Here is a 23,119-nt window from a genome sequence, read left to right on the forward strand (position 1 = left end):
GCGCGTGTTTGTGTGTGCGCGTGTTTGTGTGTGCGCGTGTTTGTGTGTGCGCGTGTTTGTGTGTGCGCGTGTTTGTGTGTGCGCGTGTTTGTGTGTGCGCGTGTTTGTGTGTGCGCGTGTTTGTGTGTGCGCGTGTTTGTGTGCGCGTGTTTGTGTGTGCGTTTGTGTGTGTGCGTGCGTTTGTGCGCGTGCGTGTTTGTGTGTGCGCGTGCGTGTGTGTGTTTGTGTGCGCGTGCGTGCGTGTTTGTGTGCGTGTTTGTGTGCGTGTTTGTGTGTGTGCGTGTTTGTGTGTGTGCGTGTTTGTGTGTGTGTGCGCGTGTGCACCCTTGCGAGCTCGTGCATCTCTGTGTGACCAGGTATCTTGTATACGTTGTTGTCTCCCCTCCACGTGCTTTAATGGTCCTGTTCGGATGCGCCCGCTCGTGTTTGTGCCTCTGTGCACGCAGGAGTTAGGGGTGGGGGTGTGTGCGGGAGGGGTGGGTTATATGACAGATTTGGTAAGAAACGTCAGCAACAAGTGCCTGACTCACCGTGTCTGCCTGATCTGCCGACAGGTTCAGCCTCTGTCCCTGGAGGAGCTGCTGGCGAAGAAGAAAGCTGCAGAGGTGGCCGAGTCGAAGGTAATGTTCACTCACTGGGTAGCGCTGTCCTGCACACGCACACGCGCACGCACGCCCACACACACACGCACGAGCGCGCGCACACACACATGCACGAGCGCGCGCACACACACATGCACGAGCGCGCACACACATGCACGAGCGCGCACACACACGCACGAGCACACACCCACACACGCACGAGCGCGCACACACGCACAAGCGCACACACACACGCACGAGCGTACACACGCACGAGCGCGCACACACACGCACGAGCGTGCACACACACACACGCACGAGCGCGCACACCCACACACACGCACGAACATGCACACGCACGCACGAGCGCACACACGCATGAGCACGCACACACACACGCACAAGCGCACACACGCACGAGCGCGCGCACACACGCATGAGTGCGCACACACATGCACGAGCGTGCACACACACACACACGCACGAGCGCGCACACGCACGAGCGCGCACACACGCACACGCACGAGCGCGCACACGCACACGCACGAGCGCGCGCGCACACACGCACGAGCGCACACTCATACACACGCATGAGCGCGCACGCACACGCGCGCACGAGCGCGCGCACACATGCATGCGCGCGCACACATGCATGCGCGCGCACACATGCATGCGCGCGCACACATGCATGCGCGCGCACACAGATGCACACGCACGCGCGCACACGCACAGACACGCACGCGCGCACGCGCACACCCGCTCAGGCGCGCACACGCACACACACGCACACACGCTCAGGCGCACACACGCACACACACGCTCAGGCGCACACACGCACACACACACACGCTCAGGCGCAGACGCACACACACCCACACACTCAGGTGCGCACACGCACACATGCTCATGCGCACACACGCACGCGCACACGCACACGCACACACACGCTCAGGCGCACACTCGCACATACACGCTCAGGCGCACACACATACACACACACACACACGCGCGGTGATTTAACCGCCCGGAGAAGCTCGGGTTAAGCGCCGATGTGCGGAATTACGATGAGTTTTACGGGAAATCTGCTGTCCTTCCGCCGGTCTGGCCGTACACGTGACTCCAGGCCCACAGCAACGTGGCTGACTTAAGTATTTAGAAATGCCATAGCATACAGGGCTAGGGGTGGGGGTGGGGTGGGGGGCAGGGGCCAAGTGTTGGAAAATGGGATTAGAATAGATGGGTGCTTGTTGGCTGGCACCGACATGATGGGCCAAAGGGCCTGTTTCTGTGCTGAATGACTCTTAACCACCCCACTGAAATGGCAGCGGCATACTCAGCTCCAGGGCAAATAGGGATGGGCGCAACTACCTTGCCAGTGATGCCCACGTCCCATAAAAGGCTTAAAGAAAAGCATTGGGGTGGGGGTGGGGGGCGCAGGGGACAGTAGCACCCTGGTACATTCTCCACGGCAATCGAAGCCGAGCTTGCCAGCCGCTCACCACCCTTTTCACGTGCGGTATAAATTGTTGTTGGCTTTGAAATTTGGCACTCTTGCGCCTGTCCTGATGAGTGCGAGGCAAAAAGCTTCGACAACACCGCGCCCCTCTTTTCAGCGACACCGCACCACACGGCTGACCTGAGGTCACCCCTCGAGCTCGTGACGCGGCTCGTTTCCACTTGTCGGAAGTGAAACACGTTTCCCGTGCCCCCCACCCCCCCCGCAAGCCAAAGAAACGCACCCGAGCACCGCACCTTGTTTGAATTGCCCAGGAACTTGGGGAACCCACAGCTCCCCATTGCCTTTGGCATGGCAGCACCACGACCGATCAGAGTTGCCTCGCCAACCAGCCAGCCCCACCACCCCCCCCCTTTCCCGCTCCTGTAGCGCGAATTACTGCCGCCCCCTTTAAAGTTTGGCATTCTTGCGTTTGTCCTGTCAAGTCTTAATTTTCTCAGCGAACAAAAAAAAAGAAACTCGCGGTTTGACACCTCCTCTGTCTCTCTCTCTCTCTCCCTCCGCCTCCTCCAGCCCAAGTTCCTCTCGAAGGCCGAGCGGGAGGCCGAGGCCCTGCGGCGGCGCCAGCAAGAGGTGGACGAGCGCCGGCGGGCGCAGGACGATGAGCGGAGGAAACAGAAACTCTTCCAGGAGATGGGGAGGAAAATGCTGGGTGGGCGAGCAAACTTCACATTTTGCAGTCGCGCAGAGCAAGGTTTTCGCCTGGCGCTTTCAGTTGTTTGATGGTTGTACAACCTGTTTCCCACGCCCCCCCAACCCGCCAACCTTACCCCTCAGCAGTTAGCTGCATTTGCTTAGCACCTTCAGTGCAGTAAATCAACCCCCGAGGCCTCGACAGCAAGTGTGAATCGGGCGGAACGCGACATCGAGACGCGCAGGGGCCATTCAGGAGAAGGGGGCTGGAGGAGGTTACAGAGATGGGGAGGGGTGTAGGGGTTGGAGGAGGTTACAGAGATAGGGAGGGTTGTAGGGGCTGGAGGAGGTTACAGAGATAGGGAGGGTTGTTGGGGCTGGAGGAGGTTACAGAGATAGGGAGGGTTGTAGGGGCTGGAGGAGGTTACAGAGATAGGGAGGGTTGTAGGGGCTGGAGGAGGTTACAGAGATAGGGAGGGTTGTAGGGGCTGGAGGAGAGTCCAGAGATAGGGAGGGTTGTAGGGGAATGGAGGACGTTACAGAGATAGGGAGGGTTGTAGCGGCTGGAGGAGGTTACAGAGATAGGGAGGGTTATAGGAGCTGGAGGAGATTACAGAGATAGGGAGGGGTGTAGGGGCTGGAGGAGGTTACAGAGATAGGGAGGGGTGTAGGGGCTGGAGGAGGTTACAGAGATAGGGAGGGTTGTAGGGGCTGGAGGAGGTTACAGAGATAGGGAGGGGGTGAGCAGGTCCTGGCGGGGGGTGGGTGTTTGTTTTAAACAGATGGTGGGGTGGAGGGTGGCTGAGGGCTGAATGGGACGCGATGTGAATTGGGACACGGGGTAAGCAGAGTATCGGATGATCTGGAGGATACAGGACGAGGGCCCACACGTTATAACTGACCCCTTTGACCGAGCAGTTGTTCGCCTGTCAATGATATTTCCTCATCTGGCCTGGGGTCAGATTTCATTCCCTGTGAATTTCCAGGGAGATGTTTCAACACGATGGAAAACTGGGTAAATGCAAGTTGTTGTTGTAGCTGTCCGACATCCGGCTTTTCCCGTCTCCTGTCTCACATCCGGCTTTTCCCGTCTCCTGTCCGACATCCGGCTTTTCCCGTCTCCTGTCTGACATCCGGCTTTTCCCGTCTCCTGTCTCACATCCGGCTTTTCCCGTCTTCTGTCTCACATCCGGCTTTTCCCGTCTCCTGTCTCACATCCGGCTTTTCCCGTCTCCTGTCTCACATCCGGCTTTTCCCGTCTCCTGTCTCACATCCGGCTTTTCCTGTCTAAAATATCAAACGGGGTGACCGGAAGGTGGCTCATGGGTTTGAACCTGTAGGGAAGTGTAAAATTATTCCCTGTTTTGGGAAGATTAGATACGCAGGATATGTTTTCAAATGACCAACAATCAGTCAACTTTGGAATTCGGGAGGGTTTTGTCAATCCTTGTCCGCAAATCGTGGAAAGTTAGCACATGGCAATAGGAGGAAGGCCATATAAATACTGTGGTTACAAGAGCGGGTCAGAGGCTGGGAATCCTGCGGAGAGTCACTCACCTCCTGACTCCCCCCAAAGCCTGTCCACCATCTACAAGGCACAAGTCAGGAGTGTGATGGGACACTCCCCACTTGCCTGGATGAGTGCGGCTCCCACAACACTCGAGAAGCTCGACACCGTCCAGAACAAAGCAGCCCCGCTCGATGGGACACCCCATCCACAAACATTCACTCCCTCCCACCACCACCATCGACGCACAGGGGCAGCAGTGTGTGTACTATCTACAAGATGCACTGCAGCAACTCTCCAAGGGCTCCTTCGACAGCGACGCCCAAACCCACCACCTCGACCATCTAGTAGGGCGAGGGCAGCAGACACATGGGGAACACCACCACCTGCAAGTTCCCCTCCCGAGCCACTCACCATCCCGACTTGGGAATATATCGGCCGTTCCTTCACTGTCGCCGGGGACAAAATCCTGGAACTCCCTCCCTAACAGGGCCGTGGGTGTACCTACACCACACGGGACAAAATCCTGGAACTCCCTCCCTAACAGCGCCGTGGGTGTACCTACACCACACGGACAAAATCCTGGAACTCCCTCCCTAACAGCGCCATGAGTGTACCTACACCACACGGGACAAAATCCTGGAACTCCCTCCCTAACAGCGCTGTGGGTGTACCTACACCACACAGGACAAAATCCTGGAACTCCCTCCCTAACAGCGCCGTGGGTGTACCTACACCACACGGACAAAATCCTGGAACTCCCTCCCTAACAGCGCCGTGGATGTACCTACACCACACGGGGACTGCAGCGGTTCAAGAAGGCGGCTCACCCCCCAACCTTCTCAAGGGGCAATTAGGGATGGGCATTAGGCCCATCATGTCTACACCAGCTCACCTTAAATCTGTGTCCCACTGCTTCTCGACCCTTTTCAAGAGTGGGAACAGTTTCTCCCTATCGCCACCGCCCAGACCCCTCATGATTTTGAACGCCTCTGTGAAGTCTCCTCCTAGTCTTCTCCCCAAGGAGAACAATCCCAACTTCTCCAGTCTGTCTTCCTATCTGGAATTGCTCATCCCCCGGAACCATTCCCATGAACCTTGATGACCTTTATTGTGAGAGGGTGGGGGGGTGGTGGTGGTTGGAGTTTAAGAGTGAGGGGGTCTCGCTGCGATTGTCGGGGGCTCCTGTGAGACGGCACCTGCAGCACCGTGCCCTGTTTCGGTCTCCTTACCCGAGGAAGGATGCGCTCGCCTTAGAGGGGGACGCAGTGAGGGTCTCCAGACCGATTTCTGGGATGAGAGGGATTGTCCTACGGGGGGGGTAGGTCGAGTAGGACCGGCCGATCTTCTCTGGAGTTTGGAAGAACGAGGGGAGGCCTCGTCGAAACGTCCAAAGTTCTGAGAGTATTTGACAGGGTCGATGCTGAGAGGCTGTTTACCCCACCCCCGGCTGGAGGGTCTAGGACTGGGGTTGTGGGGTGGGGAGGTGGGGTCACAGTCTCTGGATAAGGGGTCAACCATTTCGGACTAAGATGGGGGGGGGGGGGGTGGCGGGGATATTCCTTCACTCGGGAGGGTTGGTGAATCTTTACGATTCTCCACCCCGGTGGATGCCCCGTTGACGAGTATATCCGGGACTGGGAGAGCGATTGGTTTTCGGGCGCTGAGGGAATCGAGGGATAGGGCGGGGAGCGTGGAGTCGAGGTAGGGGATCAGCCGTGATCTTATTGGACAGTGGGGGGGGGGGGGGGGGTGGGAGGGGCAGGTGGGTGGGAACAGGCCCGAGGGGCCGAATGGCCTCCTCCTCGCTCCGGTTTGTGACGCTCTTTGTTCCCCCCCCACCCCCCCCTCCCGCTGCAGAGGACCCACAGGAACGGGAGAGGCGGGAGCGGAGGGAGAGAATGGAACGTGAGAGCCAGGGGAACGACGAGGAGGGCGGCCGGCTGAAGATGCGCGAGGAGAAGGACAAGACGAAGGAGCTGCAGGCCATCAAGGTACAGCCGCGCTCCGTCCGAAGGGGGCAGGCGGGGTGCTGCTGAAGGACCGCCCGCCGCCGCCGTCATCGTGCTGGGGAGGGGCGCACCCACCCCCGCCCCGCAAACCCCCCGAAAAGCGCGTGCACGGGTGTTCGAGCGCAGCAGTGCCGGCGCCCACAGTCCAATAGCTGACGGGCGTTTCCTCCGCGGGGGAGGGCTCGGGTTAACAGGGTGGACTAACTTGGTGGCGGGGTGGGGGGGGGTGGGGGTGGGGGTGGTGACCATGGAATCGCCTCATACACCCCCTCACCCCACCTGCTTGATCCTCCCCACCACCCCCACACACATCCTTGATCGCCGCCCCCCCCCCCCCCCCAACCCTGGGTTTCACCGGTTCAGCCTGTGGCTGGGTGGGAGGGTGGGTGGGTGAGGGGTGTGGCGTGGGGGCAGACGAGGTGGGTGACAGCGCTAAGCCGCGGGTGCTGAGTCGGGATCTTGCTGTTCCGCAGGAGCGTTACCTGGGGGGGGTGAAGAAGAGGAGGAGGACGAGGCATCTCAACGACAGGAAGTTTGTGTTCGAATGGGATGCGTCAGAGGACACGTCGTTGGACTACAACCCTCTGTGAGTACAGGCACCTCCCTGGGACTGTGGTACCCTCCCCTCCTCTCCCTGTGAGTACTGACACCTCCCTGTGACTGTGGGACCCTCCCCTCCTCTCCCTGTGAGTACAGGCACCTCCAGCGGACTGCGGGACCCTCCCCTCCTCTCCCTGTGAGTAAAGGCACCTCCAGCGGACTGCGGGACCCTCCCCTCCTCTCCCTGTGAGTACAGGCACCTCCCTGCGACTGTGGGACCCTCCCCTCCTCTCCCTGTGAGTACAGGCACCTCTCTGGGACTACAGGACCCTCCCCTCCTCTCTCCCTGTGAGTACAGGCACCTCCCTGTGACTGTGCGACCCTCTTCTCCTCTCTCCCTGTGAGTACAGGCACCTCCCTGGGACTGTGGGACCCTCCCCTCCTCTCCCTGTGAGTACAGGCACCTCCCTGTGACTGTGGTACCCTCCCCTCCTCTCCCTGTGAGTACAGGCACCTCCCTGTGACTGTGGTACCCTCCCCTCCTCTTCCTGTGAGTACAGGCACCTCCCTGTGACTGTGGGACCCTCCCCTCCTCTCTCCCTGTGAGTACAGGCACCTCCCTGCGACTGTGGGACCCTCCCCTCCTCTCCCTGTGAGTACAGGCACCTCTCTGGGACTACAGGACCCTCCCCTCCTCTCTCCCTGTGAGTACAGGCACCTCCCTTTGACTGCGGGACCCTCCCCTCCTTTCCCTGTGAGTACAGGCACCTCCCTGTGACTGCGGGACCCTCCCCTCCTCTTTCCTCCTCGGGTACAACTCCATACAGATGGGGGAGGCATAAGAACCAGGAGCAGGAGGAGGCCATTCAGCCCCTCGAGTCTGTTCCCCCTATTCAACAAGATCACAACTGATCTGATTGTGACCTTAACTCCACTTCCCTGCCTTTCTCCTCCCCGCTCCCACCTGCTCAATAACTCTCGACCCCCTCGTCGATCAGAAACCCGTCTAACCCGGCCTCGGATATATTCACTGACCCGGCCTCCGCTGCTCTCTGTGGGTGGGGGGAGAGAGAATTCCACAGACTGACCACCCTCTGAGGGAAGAAATTCCTCCTCGTCTCCGTCTTCAATGGGAGACCCCTTATTCTGAAACTGTGCCCCCTCCTCCCTCGTTCTAGATTCCCCCCACGAGGGTTGAGGGGGGGTGGGGGGGGAACACCCTCTCAGCATCCGCCCTGTCAAGCCCCCCTCCTCCTCTCAGAATCTGATCTGTTTCAATAAGATCACCTCTCGTTCTTCTAAACTCCCAACGGGTCCAGGGCCCAACCTGCTCAACCTTTCCCCATGAGACAAACCCCCCTTCATCCCAGGGATCAGCCGAGTGAACATTCTCCGAACGGCCCCCGATCAGTCCGTCCCCCCCTCCCTTAAATAAGGAGACCAGAAAATGCTGGAGAAACTCAGCCAGCCTGACAGCATCTGTGGTGAAAGAAACAGAGTTGACATTTCGAGTCCGTATGACCCTTCTTCAGAGCTAAAGAGAAGTGGAAATGCGGTGATATTTATACTGTTTAAGGGGGGAGTGGAGCAGGTGAAGCTGGGTAGAAGGACAGCGATAGGTGGGGGCTAAGGAAAGATTGACGAAGATGTCCTGGACAAAAAGACAAAGGGAGTGTTAATGGTAGTGTTAAGGACTAAAGGAGGTGCTGATAGTGGCATAAAGGTAAGAAAGCAGAATGTGTTCATAGCAGAACAAGGGTCAGCGCTCTGAAAGAACAACATGGAACTAGTGATCGGTGCCCATTTGGGGATGGGGGTGGGAGGTAAAGGATGGAAAAAGGGATTTAAAAAAAAGGGATAAAATAACAAATAAATGAATAAAAGTGATAAGTGGATAAAATAGAAAAATAAATTTTAGAAAAAGGGAATTCAGTAAGGGGTTAAGATAGAGGAGAGAGAGGGGTCATGGTGTGAAGTTGTTGAACTCAATATTCAGTCCGGAAGGCTGTAAAGTGCCTAGTCGGAAGATGAGGTGTTGTTCCTCCAGTTTGCGTTGGGCTTCACTGGAACAATGCAGCAAGCCAAGGACAGACATGTGGGCATGAGAGCAGGGTGGAGTGTTGAAATGGCAAGCGACAGGGAGGTCTGGGTCATTCTTGCGGACAGACCGAAGGTGTTCCGCAAAGCGGTCGCCCAGTTTACGTTTGGGGTCTCCAATGTAGAGGAGACCACATTGGGAGCAACGAATGCAGTAGACTAAGTTGGGGGAAATGCAAGTGAAATGTTGCTTCACTTGAAAGGAGTGTTTGGGCCCTTGAACGGTGAGAGAGGAAGTGAAGGGGCAGGTGTTGCATCTTCTGTGGTTGCATGGGGAGGTGCCGTGGGAGGGGGTTGAGGAATAGGGGGTGAAGGAGGAGTGGACCAGGGTGACCCTGAGGGAACGATCCCTGTGGAATGTCGCCGGGTGGGGGGTGGGTGAAGGGGAGATGTGTTTGGTGGTGGCATCATGGTGGAAATAGGGGAGGATGATCCTTTGAATGCGGAGGCTGGTGGGGTGATAAGTGAGGACAAGGGGGACCCTATCATGTTTCTGGGAGGGAGGAGAAGGTGTGAGGGCGGATGCACAGGAGATGGGCCGGACACGGTTGAGGGCCCTGTCAACGACCGTGGGTGGAAAACCTCAGTTAAGGAAGAAGGAGGACATGTCAGAGGAACTGTTTTTGAAGATAGCATCATCAGAACAGATGCGACGGAGGCGAAGGAACTGAGAGAATGGGATGGAGTCCTTACAGGAAGCGGGGTGTGAGGAGCTGTGGTCGAGGTAGCTGTGGGAGTCGGTAGGCTTATAATGGGTATTGGTGGACAGTCTATCATCAGAGATTGAGACAGAGAGGTCAAGGAAGGGAAGGGAAGTGTCAGAGATGGACCATGTGAAAATGATGGAGGGGTGGAGATTGGAAGCAAAATTAATAAATTTTTCCAAGTCCCGACGAGAGCATGAAGCAGCACCGAAGTAATCATCGATGTACCGGAGAAAGAGTTGTGGAAGGGGGCCGGAGTAGGACTGGAACAAGGAATGTTCCACATACCCTGTAAAGAGACAGGCATAGCTGGGGCCCATGCGGGTACCCATAGCCACACCTTTTATTTGAAGGAAGTGAGAGGAGTTGAAGGAGAAATTGTTCAGCGTGAGAACACGTTCAGCCAGACGGAGGAGAGTCGTGGTGGATGGGGATTGTTCGGGCCTCTGTTCGAGGAAGAAGCTAAGGGCCCTCAGACCATCCTGGTGGGGGATGGAGGTGTAGAGGGATTGGACGTCCATGGTGAAGAGGAAGCGGTTGGGGCCAGGGAACTGGAAATTGTTGATGTGACGTAAGGTGTCAGAGGAATCACGGATGTAGGTGGGAAGGGACTGGACAAGGGGAGAGAGAAGGGAGTCAAGATAACGAAAAATGAGTTCTGTGGGGCAGGAGCAAGCTGAGACGATCGGTCTACTAGGGCAGTTCTGTTTGTGGATTTTGGGTAGGAGATAGAAGCGGGCCGTCCGAGGTTGGGCGACTATCAGGTTGGAAGCTGTGGGAGGAAGATCCCCAGAGGAGATGAGGTCAGTGACAGTCCTGGAAACAATGGCTTGATGTTCAGTGGTGGGGTCATGGTCGAGGGAGAGGTAGGAGAAGGTGTCTGCGAGTTGATGCTCAGCCTCTGCGAGGTAGAGGTCAGTGCACCGAACAACAGCACCACCCTTGTCAGCGGGTTTGATGACAAAGTCAGGGTTGGACCTGCGAGAATGGAGTGCGGTAAGTTCAGGAGACAGGTTAGAGCGGGTGATAGGGGCAGGGACAGCCGATGTCATGCCATAATTTAAATAGAAAGCAGAGAGAGCCAGGTACCCTGGAGGGCAGTCCCGTGGAGGGAGAGGGAGCGGGAGTTGGGGGGAACGGTCTGCGGTTTCTCCCTCAGCACTTGGCGGTCCGACTGACAGTTGTCACCTCGCCCCTGCTTCCAGGTACAAGGAACGACACCACGTCCAGCTCCTGGGCCGAGGCTTCATCGCAGGCATCGACCTCAAGCAGCAGAAGCGGGAGCAGTCGCGCTTCTACGGAGACTTGATGGAGAAGAGACGGACCCTGGAGGAGAAGGAGCAGGAGGAGTGAGTGTGAACCCAGACACCAGTGGGAGTGGGCCCTACATTCCCTCGAGAGCGCCGCGCTGTCGGAGGGTCAGCACTGAGGGTTTGACGCACTGTCGGAGGGTCAGTGCTGAGGGAGCGCTGCACTGGCCGAGGGTCAGTGCTGAGGGAGCGCCGCACAGTTGGAGGGTCAGTGCTGAGGGAGAGCCGCACTGTCGGAGGGTCAGTGCTGGGGAAGAGCCGCACTGTCGGAGGGTCAGTGCAGAGGGAGCGCTGCACTGTCGGAGGGTCAGTGCAGAGGGAGCGCTGCACTGTCGGAGGGTCAGTGCTGAGGGAGCGCCGCACTGTCGGAGGGTCAGTGCTGAGGGAGAGCCGCACTGTCGGAGGGTCAGTGCTGAGGGAGCGCTGCACTGTCGGAGGGTCAGTGCTGAGGGAGCGCTGCACTGTCGGAGGGTCAGTGCTGGGGGAGCGCTGCACTGTTGAAGGGTCAGCGCTGGGGGAGCGCCGCACTGTGGGAGGGTCAGTGCTGAGAGAGCGCCGCACTGTCGGCGGATCAGCGCTGAGGGAGAGCCGCACTGTCGGAGGGTCAGTGCTGAGGGAGCGCCGCACTGTCGGAGGGTCAGTGCTGAGGGAGCGCCGCACTGTCGGAGGGTCAGTGCTGAGGGAGCGCCGCACTGTCGGAGGGTCAGTGCTGAGGGAGCGCCGCACTGTCGGAGGGTCAGCGCTGAGGGAGCGCCGCACTGTCGGAGGGTCAGCGCTGAGGGAGAGCCGCACTGTCGGATGGTCAGCGCTGAAAGAGCGCCGCACTGTCGGAGGGTCAGTGCTGAGGGAGAGCCGCACTGAGGGAGCGCCGCGCTGTTAGAGGCTCAGTGCTGAGGGAGTGCCGCACTGTCGGAGGGTCAGCGCTGAGGGAGCGCCGCACTGTCGGAGGGTCAGTACTGAGGGAGCGCCGCACTGTCGGAGGGTCAGTGCTGAGGGAGCACCGTGCTGTCGGAGGCTCCGTCTTTTGGCGCGAGACCTTAAACCGCCTGTGGGAGTAAAAGATTCCTTGGCTACGATCTGGAAGATGAGCACGGGGCGGGGTGAGAGGTTGCGGGCGGAGGGTGCGAGTCCTCCAGGCCTCCTGGGGCTGATTCCTTCCCCCTCAATCTCCATCACATGACCAAAAATAACCTGGCAGCCATCTTTCTCTCCGTCGGTGATCTTTTCTTTTTGGACCCTTCATGTGAGGGATGCACATGGGGGCAGGGCTAGGGGGTGGAGGTGGTCTCGGGCTTGCACCCCCTCCCTGGAAATACCATCAGACCCCCTAATAGCTCCCCCATCTCCGTGACGCAGAGCCCGACTGCGCAAAGTGCGCAAGAAGGAGGCCAAGCAGAGGTGGGACGACAGGCACTGGTCGCAGAAGAAGCTGGACGAGATGACCGAGAGGGACTGGCGGATATTCCGCGAGGACTACAGCATCACCACCAAGGGCGGCCGGATTCCCAACCCCATCCGCTCCTGGAAGGACTCCAGCCTGCCGCTGCACATCCAGGAGGTCATCGACAAGTGCGGCTACAAGGTGAGGGGAGGGGGTGGGAGACGCCCCGCCAGTCTGGGGCCCACCTCGGGGGAGGGATCCTGCAGGCTGCTGTCCCCATCTCTGTAACCTCCTCCAACCCCTACACCCCTCCCTATCTCTGTAACCTCCTCCAGTCCCTACAACCCTCCCTATCTCTGTAACCTCCTCCAGCCCCTACAACCCTCCCTATCTCTGTAACCTCCTCCAGCCCCCTACACCCCTCCCTATCTCTGTAACCTCCTCCAGTCCCTACAACCCTCCCTATCTCTGTAACCTCCTCCAACCCCTACACCCCTCCCTATCTCTGTAACCTCCTCCAGTCCCTACACCCCTCTCTATCTCTGTAACCTCCTCCAACCCCTACACCCCTCCCTATCTCTGTAACCTCCTCCAGTCCCTACAACCCTCCCTATCTCTGTAACCTCCTCCAGCCCCTACACCCCTCCCTATCTCTGTAACCTCCTCCAGTCCCTACAACCCTCCCTATCTCTGTAACCTCCTCCAGCCCCTACACCCCTCCCTATCTCTGTAACCTTCTCCAGTCCCTACAACCCTCCCTATCTCTGTAACCTCCTCCAGCCCCCTACACCACTCCCTATCTCTGTAACCTCCTCCAGCCCCCTACACCCCTCCCTATCTCTGTAACCTCCTCCAGCCCCTACAAACCTCCCTATCTCTGTAACCTCCTCCAGTCCCCTACAACCCTCCCTATCTCTGTAACCTCCTCCAGTCCCTACAACCTTCACCATCTCTGTAACCTCCTCCAGCCCCTACACCTCTCCCTATCTCTGTAACCTCCTCCAGCCCCTACAACCCTCCCTATCTCTGTAACCTCATCCAGCCCTTACACCCCTCCCTATCTTTGTAACCTCCTCCAGCCCCTACACCCCATCCCTATCTCTGTAACCTCCTCCAGCACCCTACACCCCTCCCAATCTCTGTAACCTCGTCCAGCACCCTATACCCCTCCCTATCTCTGTAACCTCCTCCAGCCCCTACAACCCTTCCTATCTCTGTAACCTCCTCCAGCCCCCTACACCCCTCCCTATCTCTGTAACCTCCTCCAGCCCCTACACCCCACCCTATCTCTGTAACCTCCTCCAGCCCCGACAACACTCCCTATCTCTGTAACCCCCTCCAGCGCCCTACACCCCTCCCTATCTCTGTAACCTCCTCCAGCCCCCTACAACCCTCCCTATCTCTGTAACCTCCTCCAGCCCCCTACAACCCTCCCTATCTCTGTAACCTCCTCCAGCTCCTACACCCCTCCCTATCTCTGTAACCTCCTCCAGCCCTACACCCCTCCCTATCTCTGTAACCTCCTACAGCCCCCTGTACCCCTCCCTATTTCTGTAACCTACTCCACTCCCTACACCCCTCCCTATCTCTGTAACCTCCTCCAGTCCCTACAAACTTCACTATCTCTGTAACCTCCTCCAGCCCCTACACCTCTCCCTATCTCTGTAACCTCCTCCAGCCCCTACACCCCTAACTATCTTTGTAACCTCCTCCAGCCCCTACACCCCATCCCTATCTCTGTAACCTCCTCCAACCCCCAACACCTCTCCCTATCTCTGTAACCTCCTCCAGCCCCTACAACCCTCCCTATCTCTGTAACCTCCTCCAGCCCCCTACACCCCTCCCTATCTCTGTAACCTCCTCCAGCCCCTACACCCCACCCTATCTCTGTAACCTCCTCCAGCCCCTACAACCCTCCCTATCTCTGTAACCCCCTCCAGCGCTCTACAACCCTCCCAATCTCTGTAACCTCCTCCAGCCCCCTACAACCCTCCCTATCTCTGTAACGTCCTCCAGCCCCCTACAACCCTCCCTATCTCTGAAACCTCCTCCAGCCCCCTACACCCCTCCCTATCTCTGTAACCTCCTCCAGCTCCTACACCCCTCCCTATCTCTGTAACCTCCTCCAGCCCTACACCCCTCCCTATCTCTGTAACCTCCTCCAGCCCCCTATACCCCTCCCTATCTCTGTAACCTCCTCCACTCCCTACAACTATCCCTATCTCTGTAACCTCCTCCAGCCCCTACACCTCTCCCTATCTCTGTAACCTTCTCCAGCCGCTACACCTCTCCCTATCTCTGTAACCTCCTCCAGCCCCTACACCCCCTCCCTATCTCTGTAACCTCCTCCAGCTCCCTACACCCCTTCCTATCTCTGTAACCTCCTCCAGCCCCTACAACCCTCCCTATCTCTGTAATCTCCTCCAGTCCCCTACAACCCTCCCTATGTCTGTATCCTCCTCCAGCCCCTACAACCCTCCCTATCTCTGTAACCGCCACCCGCCCCCTACACCCCTCCCTATCTCTGTAACCTCCTCCAGCCCCTACACCCCTCCCTATCTCTGTAACCTCCTCCAGCCCCTGCAACCCTCCCTATCTCTAACCTCCTCCAGCCCCTATAACCCTCCCTATCTCTGTAGCCTCCTCCAGCCCCTACACCCCTCCCTATCTCTGTAACCTCCTCCAGCACCCTACAACACTCCCTATCTCTGTAACCTCCTCCTTCCCCTACACCCCTCCCTATCTCTGTAACCTCCTCCAGTCTCAACAAGCCTCCCTATCTCTGTAACCTCCTCCAGCCCCTACAACCCTCCCTATCTCTGTAATCTCCTCCAGCCCCTACAAACCTCCCTATCTCTGTAACCTCCTCCCGTCCCCTACAACCCTCCCAATCTCTGTAACCTCCTCCTGCCCCTACACCCCTCCCTATCTCTGTAACCTCCTCCAGTCCCCTACAACCCTCTCTTTCTCTGTAAACTCCTCCAACCCCTACACCCCTTCCTATCTCTGTAACCTCCTCCAGTCCCTACACCCCTCCCTATCTCTGTAACCTCCTCCAGCCCCTACAACCCTCCCTATCTCTGTAACCTCCTCCAGCCCCCTACACCCCTCCCTATCTCTGTAACCTCCTCCAGCCCCTACAACCCTCCCTATCTCTGTAACCTCCTCCAGGCCCTTCAACCTCCCTATCTCTGTAACCCCCTCCAGCCCCTACAACCCTCCCTATCTCTGTAATCTCCCCCAGCCCATACACCCCTCCATATCTCTGTAACCTCCTCCAGCCTCTACACCCCTCCCTATCTCTGCAACCTCCTCCTGCCTCTACAACCCTCCGTATCTCTGTAACCTCCCCCAGCCCCTACAACCCTCCCTATCGCTGTAACCACCTCCAGCCCCTACACCCCTCCCTATCTCTGTAACCTCCTCCCGTCCCCTACAACCTTCCCAATCTCTGTAACCTCCTCCAGTCCCTACAAGCTTCCCTATCTCTGTAACCTCCTCCAGCCCTTACACCTCTCCCTATCTCTGCAACCTCCTCCAGCCGCTACACCCCTCCCTATCTCTGTAACCTCCTCCAGCCCTTACACCCCCTCCCTATCTCTGTAACCTCCTCCAGCCCCTACACCCCTCCCTATCTCTGTAACCTCCTCCAGCCCCTACACCCCTCCCTATCTCTATAACCTCCTCCAGCCCCCTACAACCCTCCCTATCACTGTAACCTCCTCCAGCTCCTACACCCCTCCCTATCTCTGTAACCTCCTCCTGCCGTACACCCCTCCCTATCTCTGTATATTCCTCCAGCCCCCTATACCACTCCCTATCTCTGTAACCTCCTCTACTCCCTACACCCCTCCCTATCTCTGTAACCTCCTCCAGCCCCAACACCCCTCCCTATCTCTGTAACCTCCTCCAGACCCTACACCCCTCCCTATCTCTGTAACCTCCTCCAGCCCCTACACCCCTCCCTATCTCTGTAACCTCCTCCAGTCCCCTACACCCCTCCCTATCACTGTAACCTCCTCTAGTCCCTACAACACTCCCTATCTCTGTAACCTCCTCCAGCCCCTACACCCCTCCCTATCTCTGTAACCTCCTCCAGCCCCTACAACCCTCCTAGTCTCTGTAACCGCCTCCAGCTCCTACAACCCTCCCTATCTCTGTAACGTCCTCCAGTCCCCTACACCCCTCCCTATCTCTGTAACCTGCTCCAGCCCCTACACCCCTCCCTATCTCTGTAACCTCCTACAACCCTCCCTATCTCTGTAACCTCATCCAGTCCCCTACAGCCCTCCATATCTCTGTAACCTCCTCCTGCCCCTACAACCCTCCCTATCTCTGTCACCTCCTCCTGCCCCTACACCCCTCCCTATCTCTATAACCTCCTCCAGTCCCCTACAACCCTCTCTATCTCTGTAACCTCCTGCAACCCCTACACCTCTCCCTATCTCTGTCACCTCCTCCAGTCCCTACACCCCTTCCTTGTCTCTGTAAACTCCTCCAGTCCCCTGCAACCCTCTCTATCTCTGTAACCTCCTCCAACCCCTACAACACACCTTATCTCTGTAACCTCCTCCAACCCCTACACCCCTCCCTATCTCTGTAACCTCCTCCAGTACCTACACCCCTCTTTATCTCTGTTACCTTTCCAGCCCTTACACCCCTCCCTATCTCTTTAACCTCCTCCAGCCCCTACAACCCTCCCTATCTCTGTTACCTCCTCCAGTCCCTACAACCCTTCCTATCTCTGTAACCTCCTCCAGTCCCTACAACCCTCCCTCTCTCTGTAACCTCCTCCAGCCCCTACAACCCTCCCAGTCTCTGTAACCGCCTCCTGCCCCTACAACCCTCCTTATCTCTGTAACCTGCTCCAGCCCCTACACCCCTCCCTATCTCTGTAACCTCCTACAACCCTCCCTATCTCTGTAACCTCGTCCAGTCCCCTACAGCCCTCCATATCTCTGTCACCTCCTCCTGCCCCTACACCCCTCCCTATCTCTATAACCTCCTCCAGTCCCCTACAACCCTCTCTATCTATGTAACCTCCTGCAACCCCTACACCTCTCCCTTTCTCTGTAACCTCCTCCAGTCCCTACACCCCTGCCTATCTCTGTAAACTCCTCCAGTCCCCTGCAACCCTCTCTATCTCTGTAACCTCCTCCAACCCCTACAACACTCCCTATCTCTGTTACCTCCTCCAACCCCTACACCCCTCCCTATCTCTGTAACCTCCTCCAGTCCCCTACAACCCTCCCTATCTCTGTAACCTCCTCCAATCCCTAGACCCCTCCCTATCTCTGTAACCTCCTCCAGTACCTACACCCCTCCCTATCTCTGTTACCTTTCCAGCCCCTACACCCATCCCTATCGCTGTAACCTCCTCCAGCCCCTACAAGCCTCCCTATCTCTGTAACCTCCTCCAGCCCCTACAACCCTCCCTATCTCTGTAACCTCCTCCAGCCCCTACACCCTCCCTATCTCTGTAACCTCCTCCAGCCCTCTACAACCCTCCCTATCTCTGTAACCTCCTCCAGCCCCTACAACCATCCCTATCTCTGTAATCTTCTCCAATCCCTACAACACTCCTTAACTCTGTAACCTCCTCCAGCCCCTACAGCCCTCCCTATCTCTGTAACCCCCTCCAGCCCCTACAACCCTCCCTATATCTGTAACCTCTTCCAGCCCCTACACCCCTCCATCTCCGTAACCTTCTCCAGCTCCTACAATGCTCCATATCACTGTAACCTCCTCCTGCCCCCTACAACCCTCCCTATCTCTGTAACCTTCTCCAGTCCCCTACAACCCATCCTATCTCTGTAACCTCCTCCAGCCCCCTACAACCTTCCCTATATCTGTAACCTCCTCCAGCCCCTACAACCCTCCCTATCTGTGTAACTTCCTCCAGCCCCTTCAACCCTCCCGATCTCTGTAACCTCCTCCCTCCCCTACAACCCTCCCTATCTCTGTAACCTCATCCAGTCCCTACACCCCTCCCTATCTCTGTAACCTCCTCCAGCCCCTACACCCCTCCCTATCTCTGTAACCTGCTTCAGTCCCCTACAACCCTCCCTATCACTGTAACCTCCTCCAGCCCCTGCAACCCTCCCTATGTCTAACCTCCTCCAGCCCCTATAACCCTCACTATCTCTGTAACCTCCTCCAGACCCTACACCCCTCCCTATCTCTGTAACCTCCTCCAGCACCCTACAACCCTCCCTATCTCTGTAACCTCCTCCTTTCCCTACACCCCTCCCTATCTCCGTAACCTCCTCCAGTCTCAACAAGCCTCCCTATCTCTGTAACGTCCTCGAGCCCCAACACCCCTCCCGATCTCTGTAACCTCCTCTAGCCCCTACAACCCTCCCTATCTCTGAAACCTCCTCCAGCCCCTACAACCCTCCCTATCTCTGTAACCTCCTCCAGCCCCTACAAACCCTCCCTATCTCTGTAATCTCATTCCAGCCCTTACAAACCTCCCTATCTCTGTAACCTCCTCCCGTCCCCTACAACCCTCCCAATCTCTGTAACCTCCTCCTGCCCCTACACCCCTCCCTATCTCTGTAACCTCCTCCAGTCCCCTACAACCCTCTCTATCTCTGTAACCTCCTCCAGTCCCTAAACCCCTCCCTATCTCTGTAACCTCCTCCAGCCCCTACAACCCTCCCTATCTCTGTAACCTCCTCCTGTCCCTACACCCCTCCCTATCTCTGTAACCTCCTCCAGCCCCTACAACCCTCCCAATCTCTGTAACCTCCTCCAGCCCCTACAACCTCCCTATCTCTGTAACCCCCTCCAGCCCCTACAACCCTCCCTATCTCTGTAACCTCCTCCAGCCCCTACACCCCTCCCTATCTCTGTAACCTCCTCCTGCCTCTGCAACCCTCCGTATCTCTGTAACCTCCCCCAGCCCCTACAACCCTCCCTATCGCTGTAACCTCCTCCAGCCCCCTCCAACCCTCCCTATCTTTGTTACCTCCTCCCGTCCCCTACAACCCTCCCAATATCTGTAACCTCCTCCAGTCCCTACAACCTTCCCTGTCTCTGTAACCTCCTCCAGCCCCTACACCTCTCCCTATCTCTGTAACCTCCTCCAGCCGCTACACCCCTCCCTATGTCTGTAACCTCCTCCAGCCCCTACACCCCCTCCCTATCTCTGCAATCTCCTCCAGCCCATACACACCTCCCTATCTATGTAACCTCCTCCAGCCCCCTACACCCCTTCCTATCTCTGTAACCTCCTCCAGCCCCTGCTACCCTCCCTATCTCTGTAATCTCCTCCAGTCCCCTACAACCCTCCCTATCTCTGTAACCTCCTCCAGCCCCTACAACCCTCCCTATCTCTGTAACCGCCACCCGCCCCCTACCCCCCTCCCTATCTCTGTAACCTCCTCCAGCCCCTACACCCCTCCCTATCTCTGTAACCTCCTCCAGTCCCTACACCCCCCCATCTCTGTAAACTCCTTCAGTCCCCTGCAACCCTCTTTATCTCTGTAACCTCCTCCAACCCCTACAACACTCCCTATCTCTGTAACCTCCTCCATTCCCTACAACCCTCCCTATCTCTGTAACTTCCTCCAGCCCCTACACCCCTCCCTATCTCTGTCACCCCCTCCAGCCCCTACACCCCTCCCTATCTCTGTAGCCTCCTCCAGCCCCTACAATCCTTCCTATCTCTGTAACCTCCTCCAGCCCCTACACCCTCCATCTCTGTAACCTCCTCCAGCTCCTACAACCCTCCATATGTCTTGTAACGTCCTCCAGCCCCCTACAACCCTCCCTATCTCTGTAACCTTCTCCAGTCCCCTACAACCCATCCTATCTCTGTAACCTCCTCCAGCCACTTACAACCCTCCCTATATCTGTAACCTCCTCCAGCCCCTACAACCCTCCCTATCTCTGTAACCTCCTCCAGCCCCTACAACCCTCCCTATCTCTGGAACCTCTTCCAGCCCCTACAACCCTCCCTATCTCTATAACCTCATCCAGTCCCTACACCCCTCCCTATCTCTGTAACCTCCTCCAGCCCCTACACCCCTCCCTATCTCTGTAACCTGCTTCAGTCCCCTACAACCCTCCCTATCACTGTAACCTCCTACAACCCCCTCAACCCTCCCTATCTCTAACCTCCTCCAGCCCCTATAACCCTCCCTATCTCTGTATCCTCCTCCAGCCCCTACACCCCTCCCTATCTCTGTAACCTCCTCCAGCACCCTACAACCATCCCTATCTCTGTAACCTCCTCCTTCCCCTACACCCCTCCCTATCTCTGTAACCTCCTCCAGTCTCAACAAGCCTCCCTATCTCTGTAACGTCCTCGAGCTCCTACACCCCTCCCTATCTCTGTAACCTCCTCTTGCCCCTACAACCCTCCCTATCTCTGAAACCTCCTCCAGCCCCTACAACCCTCCCTATCTCTGTAACCTCCTCCAGCCACTTACAACCCTCCCTATATCTGTAACCTCCTCCAGCCCCTACAACCCTCCCTATCTCTGTAACCTCCTCCAGCCCCTACAACCCTCCCTATCTCTGGAACCTCTTCCAGCCCCTACAACCCTCCCTATCTCTATAACCTCCTCCAGTCACTACACCCCTCCCTATCTCTGTAACCTGCTTCAGTCCCCTACAACCCTCCCTATCACTGTAACCTCCTACAACCCCCTCAACCCTCCCTATCTCTAACCTCCTCCAGCCCCATAACCCTCCCTATCTCTGTAACCTCCTCCAGCCCCTACACCCCTCCCTATCTCTGTAACCTCCTCCAGCACCCTACAACCATCCCTATCTCTGTAACCTCCTCCTTCCCCTACACCCCTCCCTATCTCTGTAACCTCCTCCAGTCTCAACAAGCCTCCCTATCTCTGTAACGTCCTCGAGCTCCTACACCCCTCCCTATCTCTGTAACCTCCTCTTGCCCCTACAACCCTCCCTATCTCTGAAACCTCCTCCAGCCCCTACAACCCTCCCTATCTCTGTAACGTCCTCCAGCCCCTACAACCCTCCCTATCTCTGTAATCTCCTCCAGCCCCTACAAACCTCCCTATCTCTGTAACCTCCTCCTGTCCCCTACAACCCTCCCTATCTCTGTAACCTCCTCCAGCCCCTACAACCCTCCCTATCTCTGTAACCTCCTCCAGCCCCTACAACCTTCCCTATCTCTGTAACCTCCTCCAGCCCCTATAACCCTCCCTATCTCTGTAACCTCCTCCTGTCTCAACAAGCCTCCCTATCTCTCTAACCTCCTCCAGCCCCTACACCCCTCCCTATCTCTGTAACCTCCTCCAGCCCCCTACACCCCTCCCTATGTCTGTAACCCCCTCCAGCCCCTACAACCCTCCCTATCTCAGTAACCTCCTCCAATTCCAGTTCCTCGCAAATCCCACGATTCCCATAGCTCCACCATTGGCGGCCGTGCCATCAGCTGCCTGGGGCCCCGAGCTCTGGAATTCCCTCTCTCTGTGTTTCTACCTTCTGTCTCTCGTCTCCTCCCACCCTCTCACTCGCCCCCTCCCACCCTCTCTCTCCTCCTTTCTTTCTCTTTCTCTCTCTCCCTCCACTACCCTTCTCTCTCTCTCTATGTCCCTCTCTTTCTCTTTCCCTCTCTCTCTCTCTGTCCCCCCTCTCTCTCTCTGTCCCCCCTCTCTCTCTCTGTCCCCCTCTCTCTCTCTGTCCCCCTCTCTCTCTCTGTCCCCCCCTCTCTCTCTCTCTGTCCCCCTCTCTCTCTCTCTCTGTCCCCCCCTCTCTCTCTCTGTCCCCCCCTCTCTCTCTCTGTCCCCCCCTCTCTCTCTCTGTCCCCCCCTCTCTCTCTCTGTCCCCCTCTCTCTCTCTCTCTGTCCCCCTCTCTCTCTCTCTCTGTCCCCCTCTCTCTCTCTCTCTGTCCCTCTCTCTCTCTCTGTCCCCCCCTCTCTCTCTCTGTCCCCCCCTCTCTCTCTCTCTGTCCCCCCCTCTCTCTCTCTGTCCCCCCCTCTCTCTCTCTCTGTCCCCCTCTCTCTCTCTCTCTGTCCCCCTCTCTCTCTCTCTCTGTCCCTCTCTCTCTCTGTCCCCCCCTCTCTCTCTCTCTGTCCCTCTCTCTCTCTCTCTGTCCCCCCCTCTCTCTCTCTGTCCCCCTCTCTCTCTCTCTCTGTCCCTCTCTCTCTCTCTCTGTCCCCCCCTCTCTCTCTCTCTGTCCCCCTCTCTCTCTCTGTCCCCCTCTCTCTCTCTGTCCCCCCCTCTCTCTCTCTGTCCCCCCCTCTCTCTCTCTCTGTCCCCCTCTCTCTCTCTGTCCCCCTCTCTCTCTCTGTCCCCCTCTCTCTCTCTGTCCCCCCCTCTCTCTCTCTCTGTCCCCCTCTCTCTCTCTGTCCCCCCTCTCTCTCTCTGTCCCCCCCTCTCTCTCTCTGTCCCTCTCTCTCTCTCTCTGTCCCCCTCTCTCTCTCTCTGTCCCCCCCTCTCTCTCTCTCTCTCTGTCCCTCTCTCTCTCTCTCTGTCCCCTCTCTCTCTCTCTCTATCCCCCTCTCTCTCTCTCTCTGTCCTCCTCTCTCTCTCTCTGTCCCCTCTCTCTCTCTCTGTCCCCTCTCTCTCTCTCTCTGTCCCCCTCTCTCTCTCTCTCTGTCCCCCTCTCTCTCTCTCTGTCCCTCTCTCTCTCTCTCTGTCCCCCTCTCTCTCTCTCTGTCCCCTCTCTCTCTCTGTCCCCTCTCTCTCTCTCTGTCCCCTCTCTCTCTCTCTGTCCCCTCTCTCTCTCTCTGTCCCCCTCTCTCTCTGTCCCCTCTCTCTCTCTCTGTCCCCCTCTCTCTCTCTGTCCCCCTCTCTCTCTGTCCCTCTCTCTCTCTCTGTCCCCCTCTCTCTCTCTCTCTGTCCCCCTCTCTCTC

General features: G+C 57.6%; 1 protein-coding gene across 1 annotated transcript; it reads left to right on the forward strand.

Annotated features, from left to right (window-relative positions):
• Positions 1 to 554: 554 nt before the first annotated feature.
• On the forward strand, positions 555 to 12,482 carry ddx23 (DEAD (Asp-Glu-Ala-Asp) box polypeptide 23; the record flags this gene model as incomplete). The annotated part of the gene is made up of 6 exons (XM_041182580.1): positions 555 to 620; positions 2,611 to 2,749; positions 6,098 to 6,231; positions 6,723 to 6,835; positions 10,796 to 10,939; positions 12,257 to 12,482. Coding segments are annotated over 6 exons (822 nt in total), but the record flags the coding sequence as incomplete, so codon positions are not given.
• Positions 12,483 to 23,119: the final 10,637 nt, after the last annotated feature.

Source organism: Carcharodon carcharias, unplaced genomic scaffold (genome assembly GCF_017639515.1).
Source record: "Carcharodon carcharias isolate sCarCar2 unplaced genomic scaffold, sCarCar2.pri scaffold_1122_ctg1, whole genome shotgun sequence".
Classification (NCBI taxonomy): Eukaryota; Metazoa; Chordata; class Chondrichthyes; order Lamniformes; family Lamnidae; genus Carcharodon; species Carcharodon carcharias.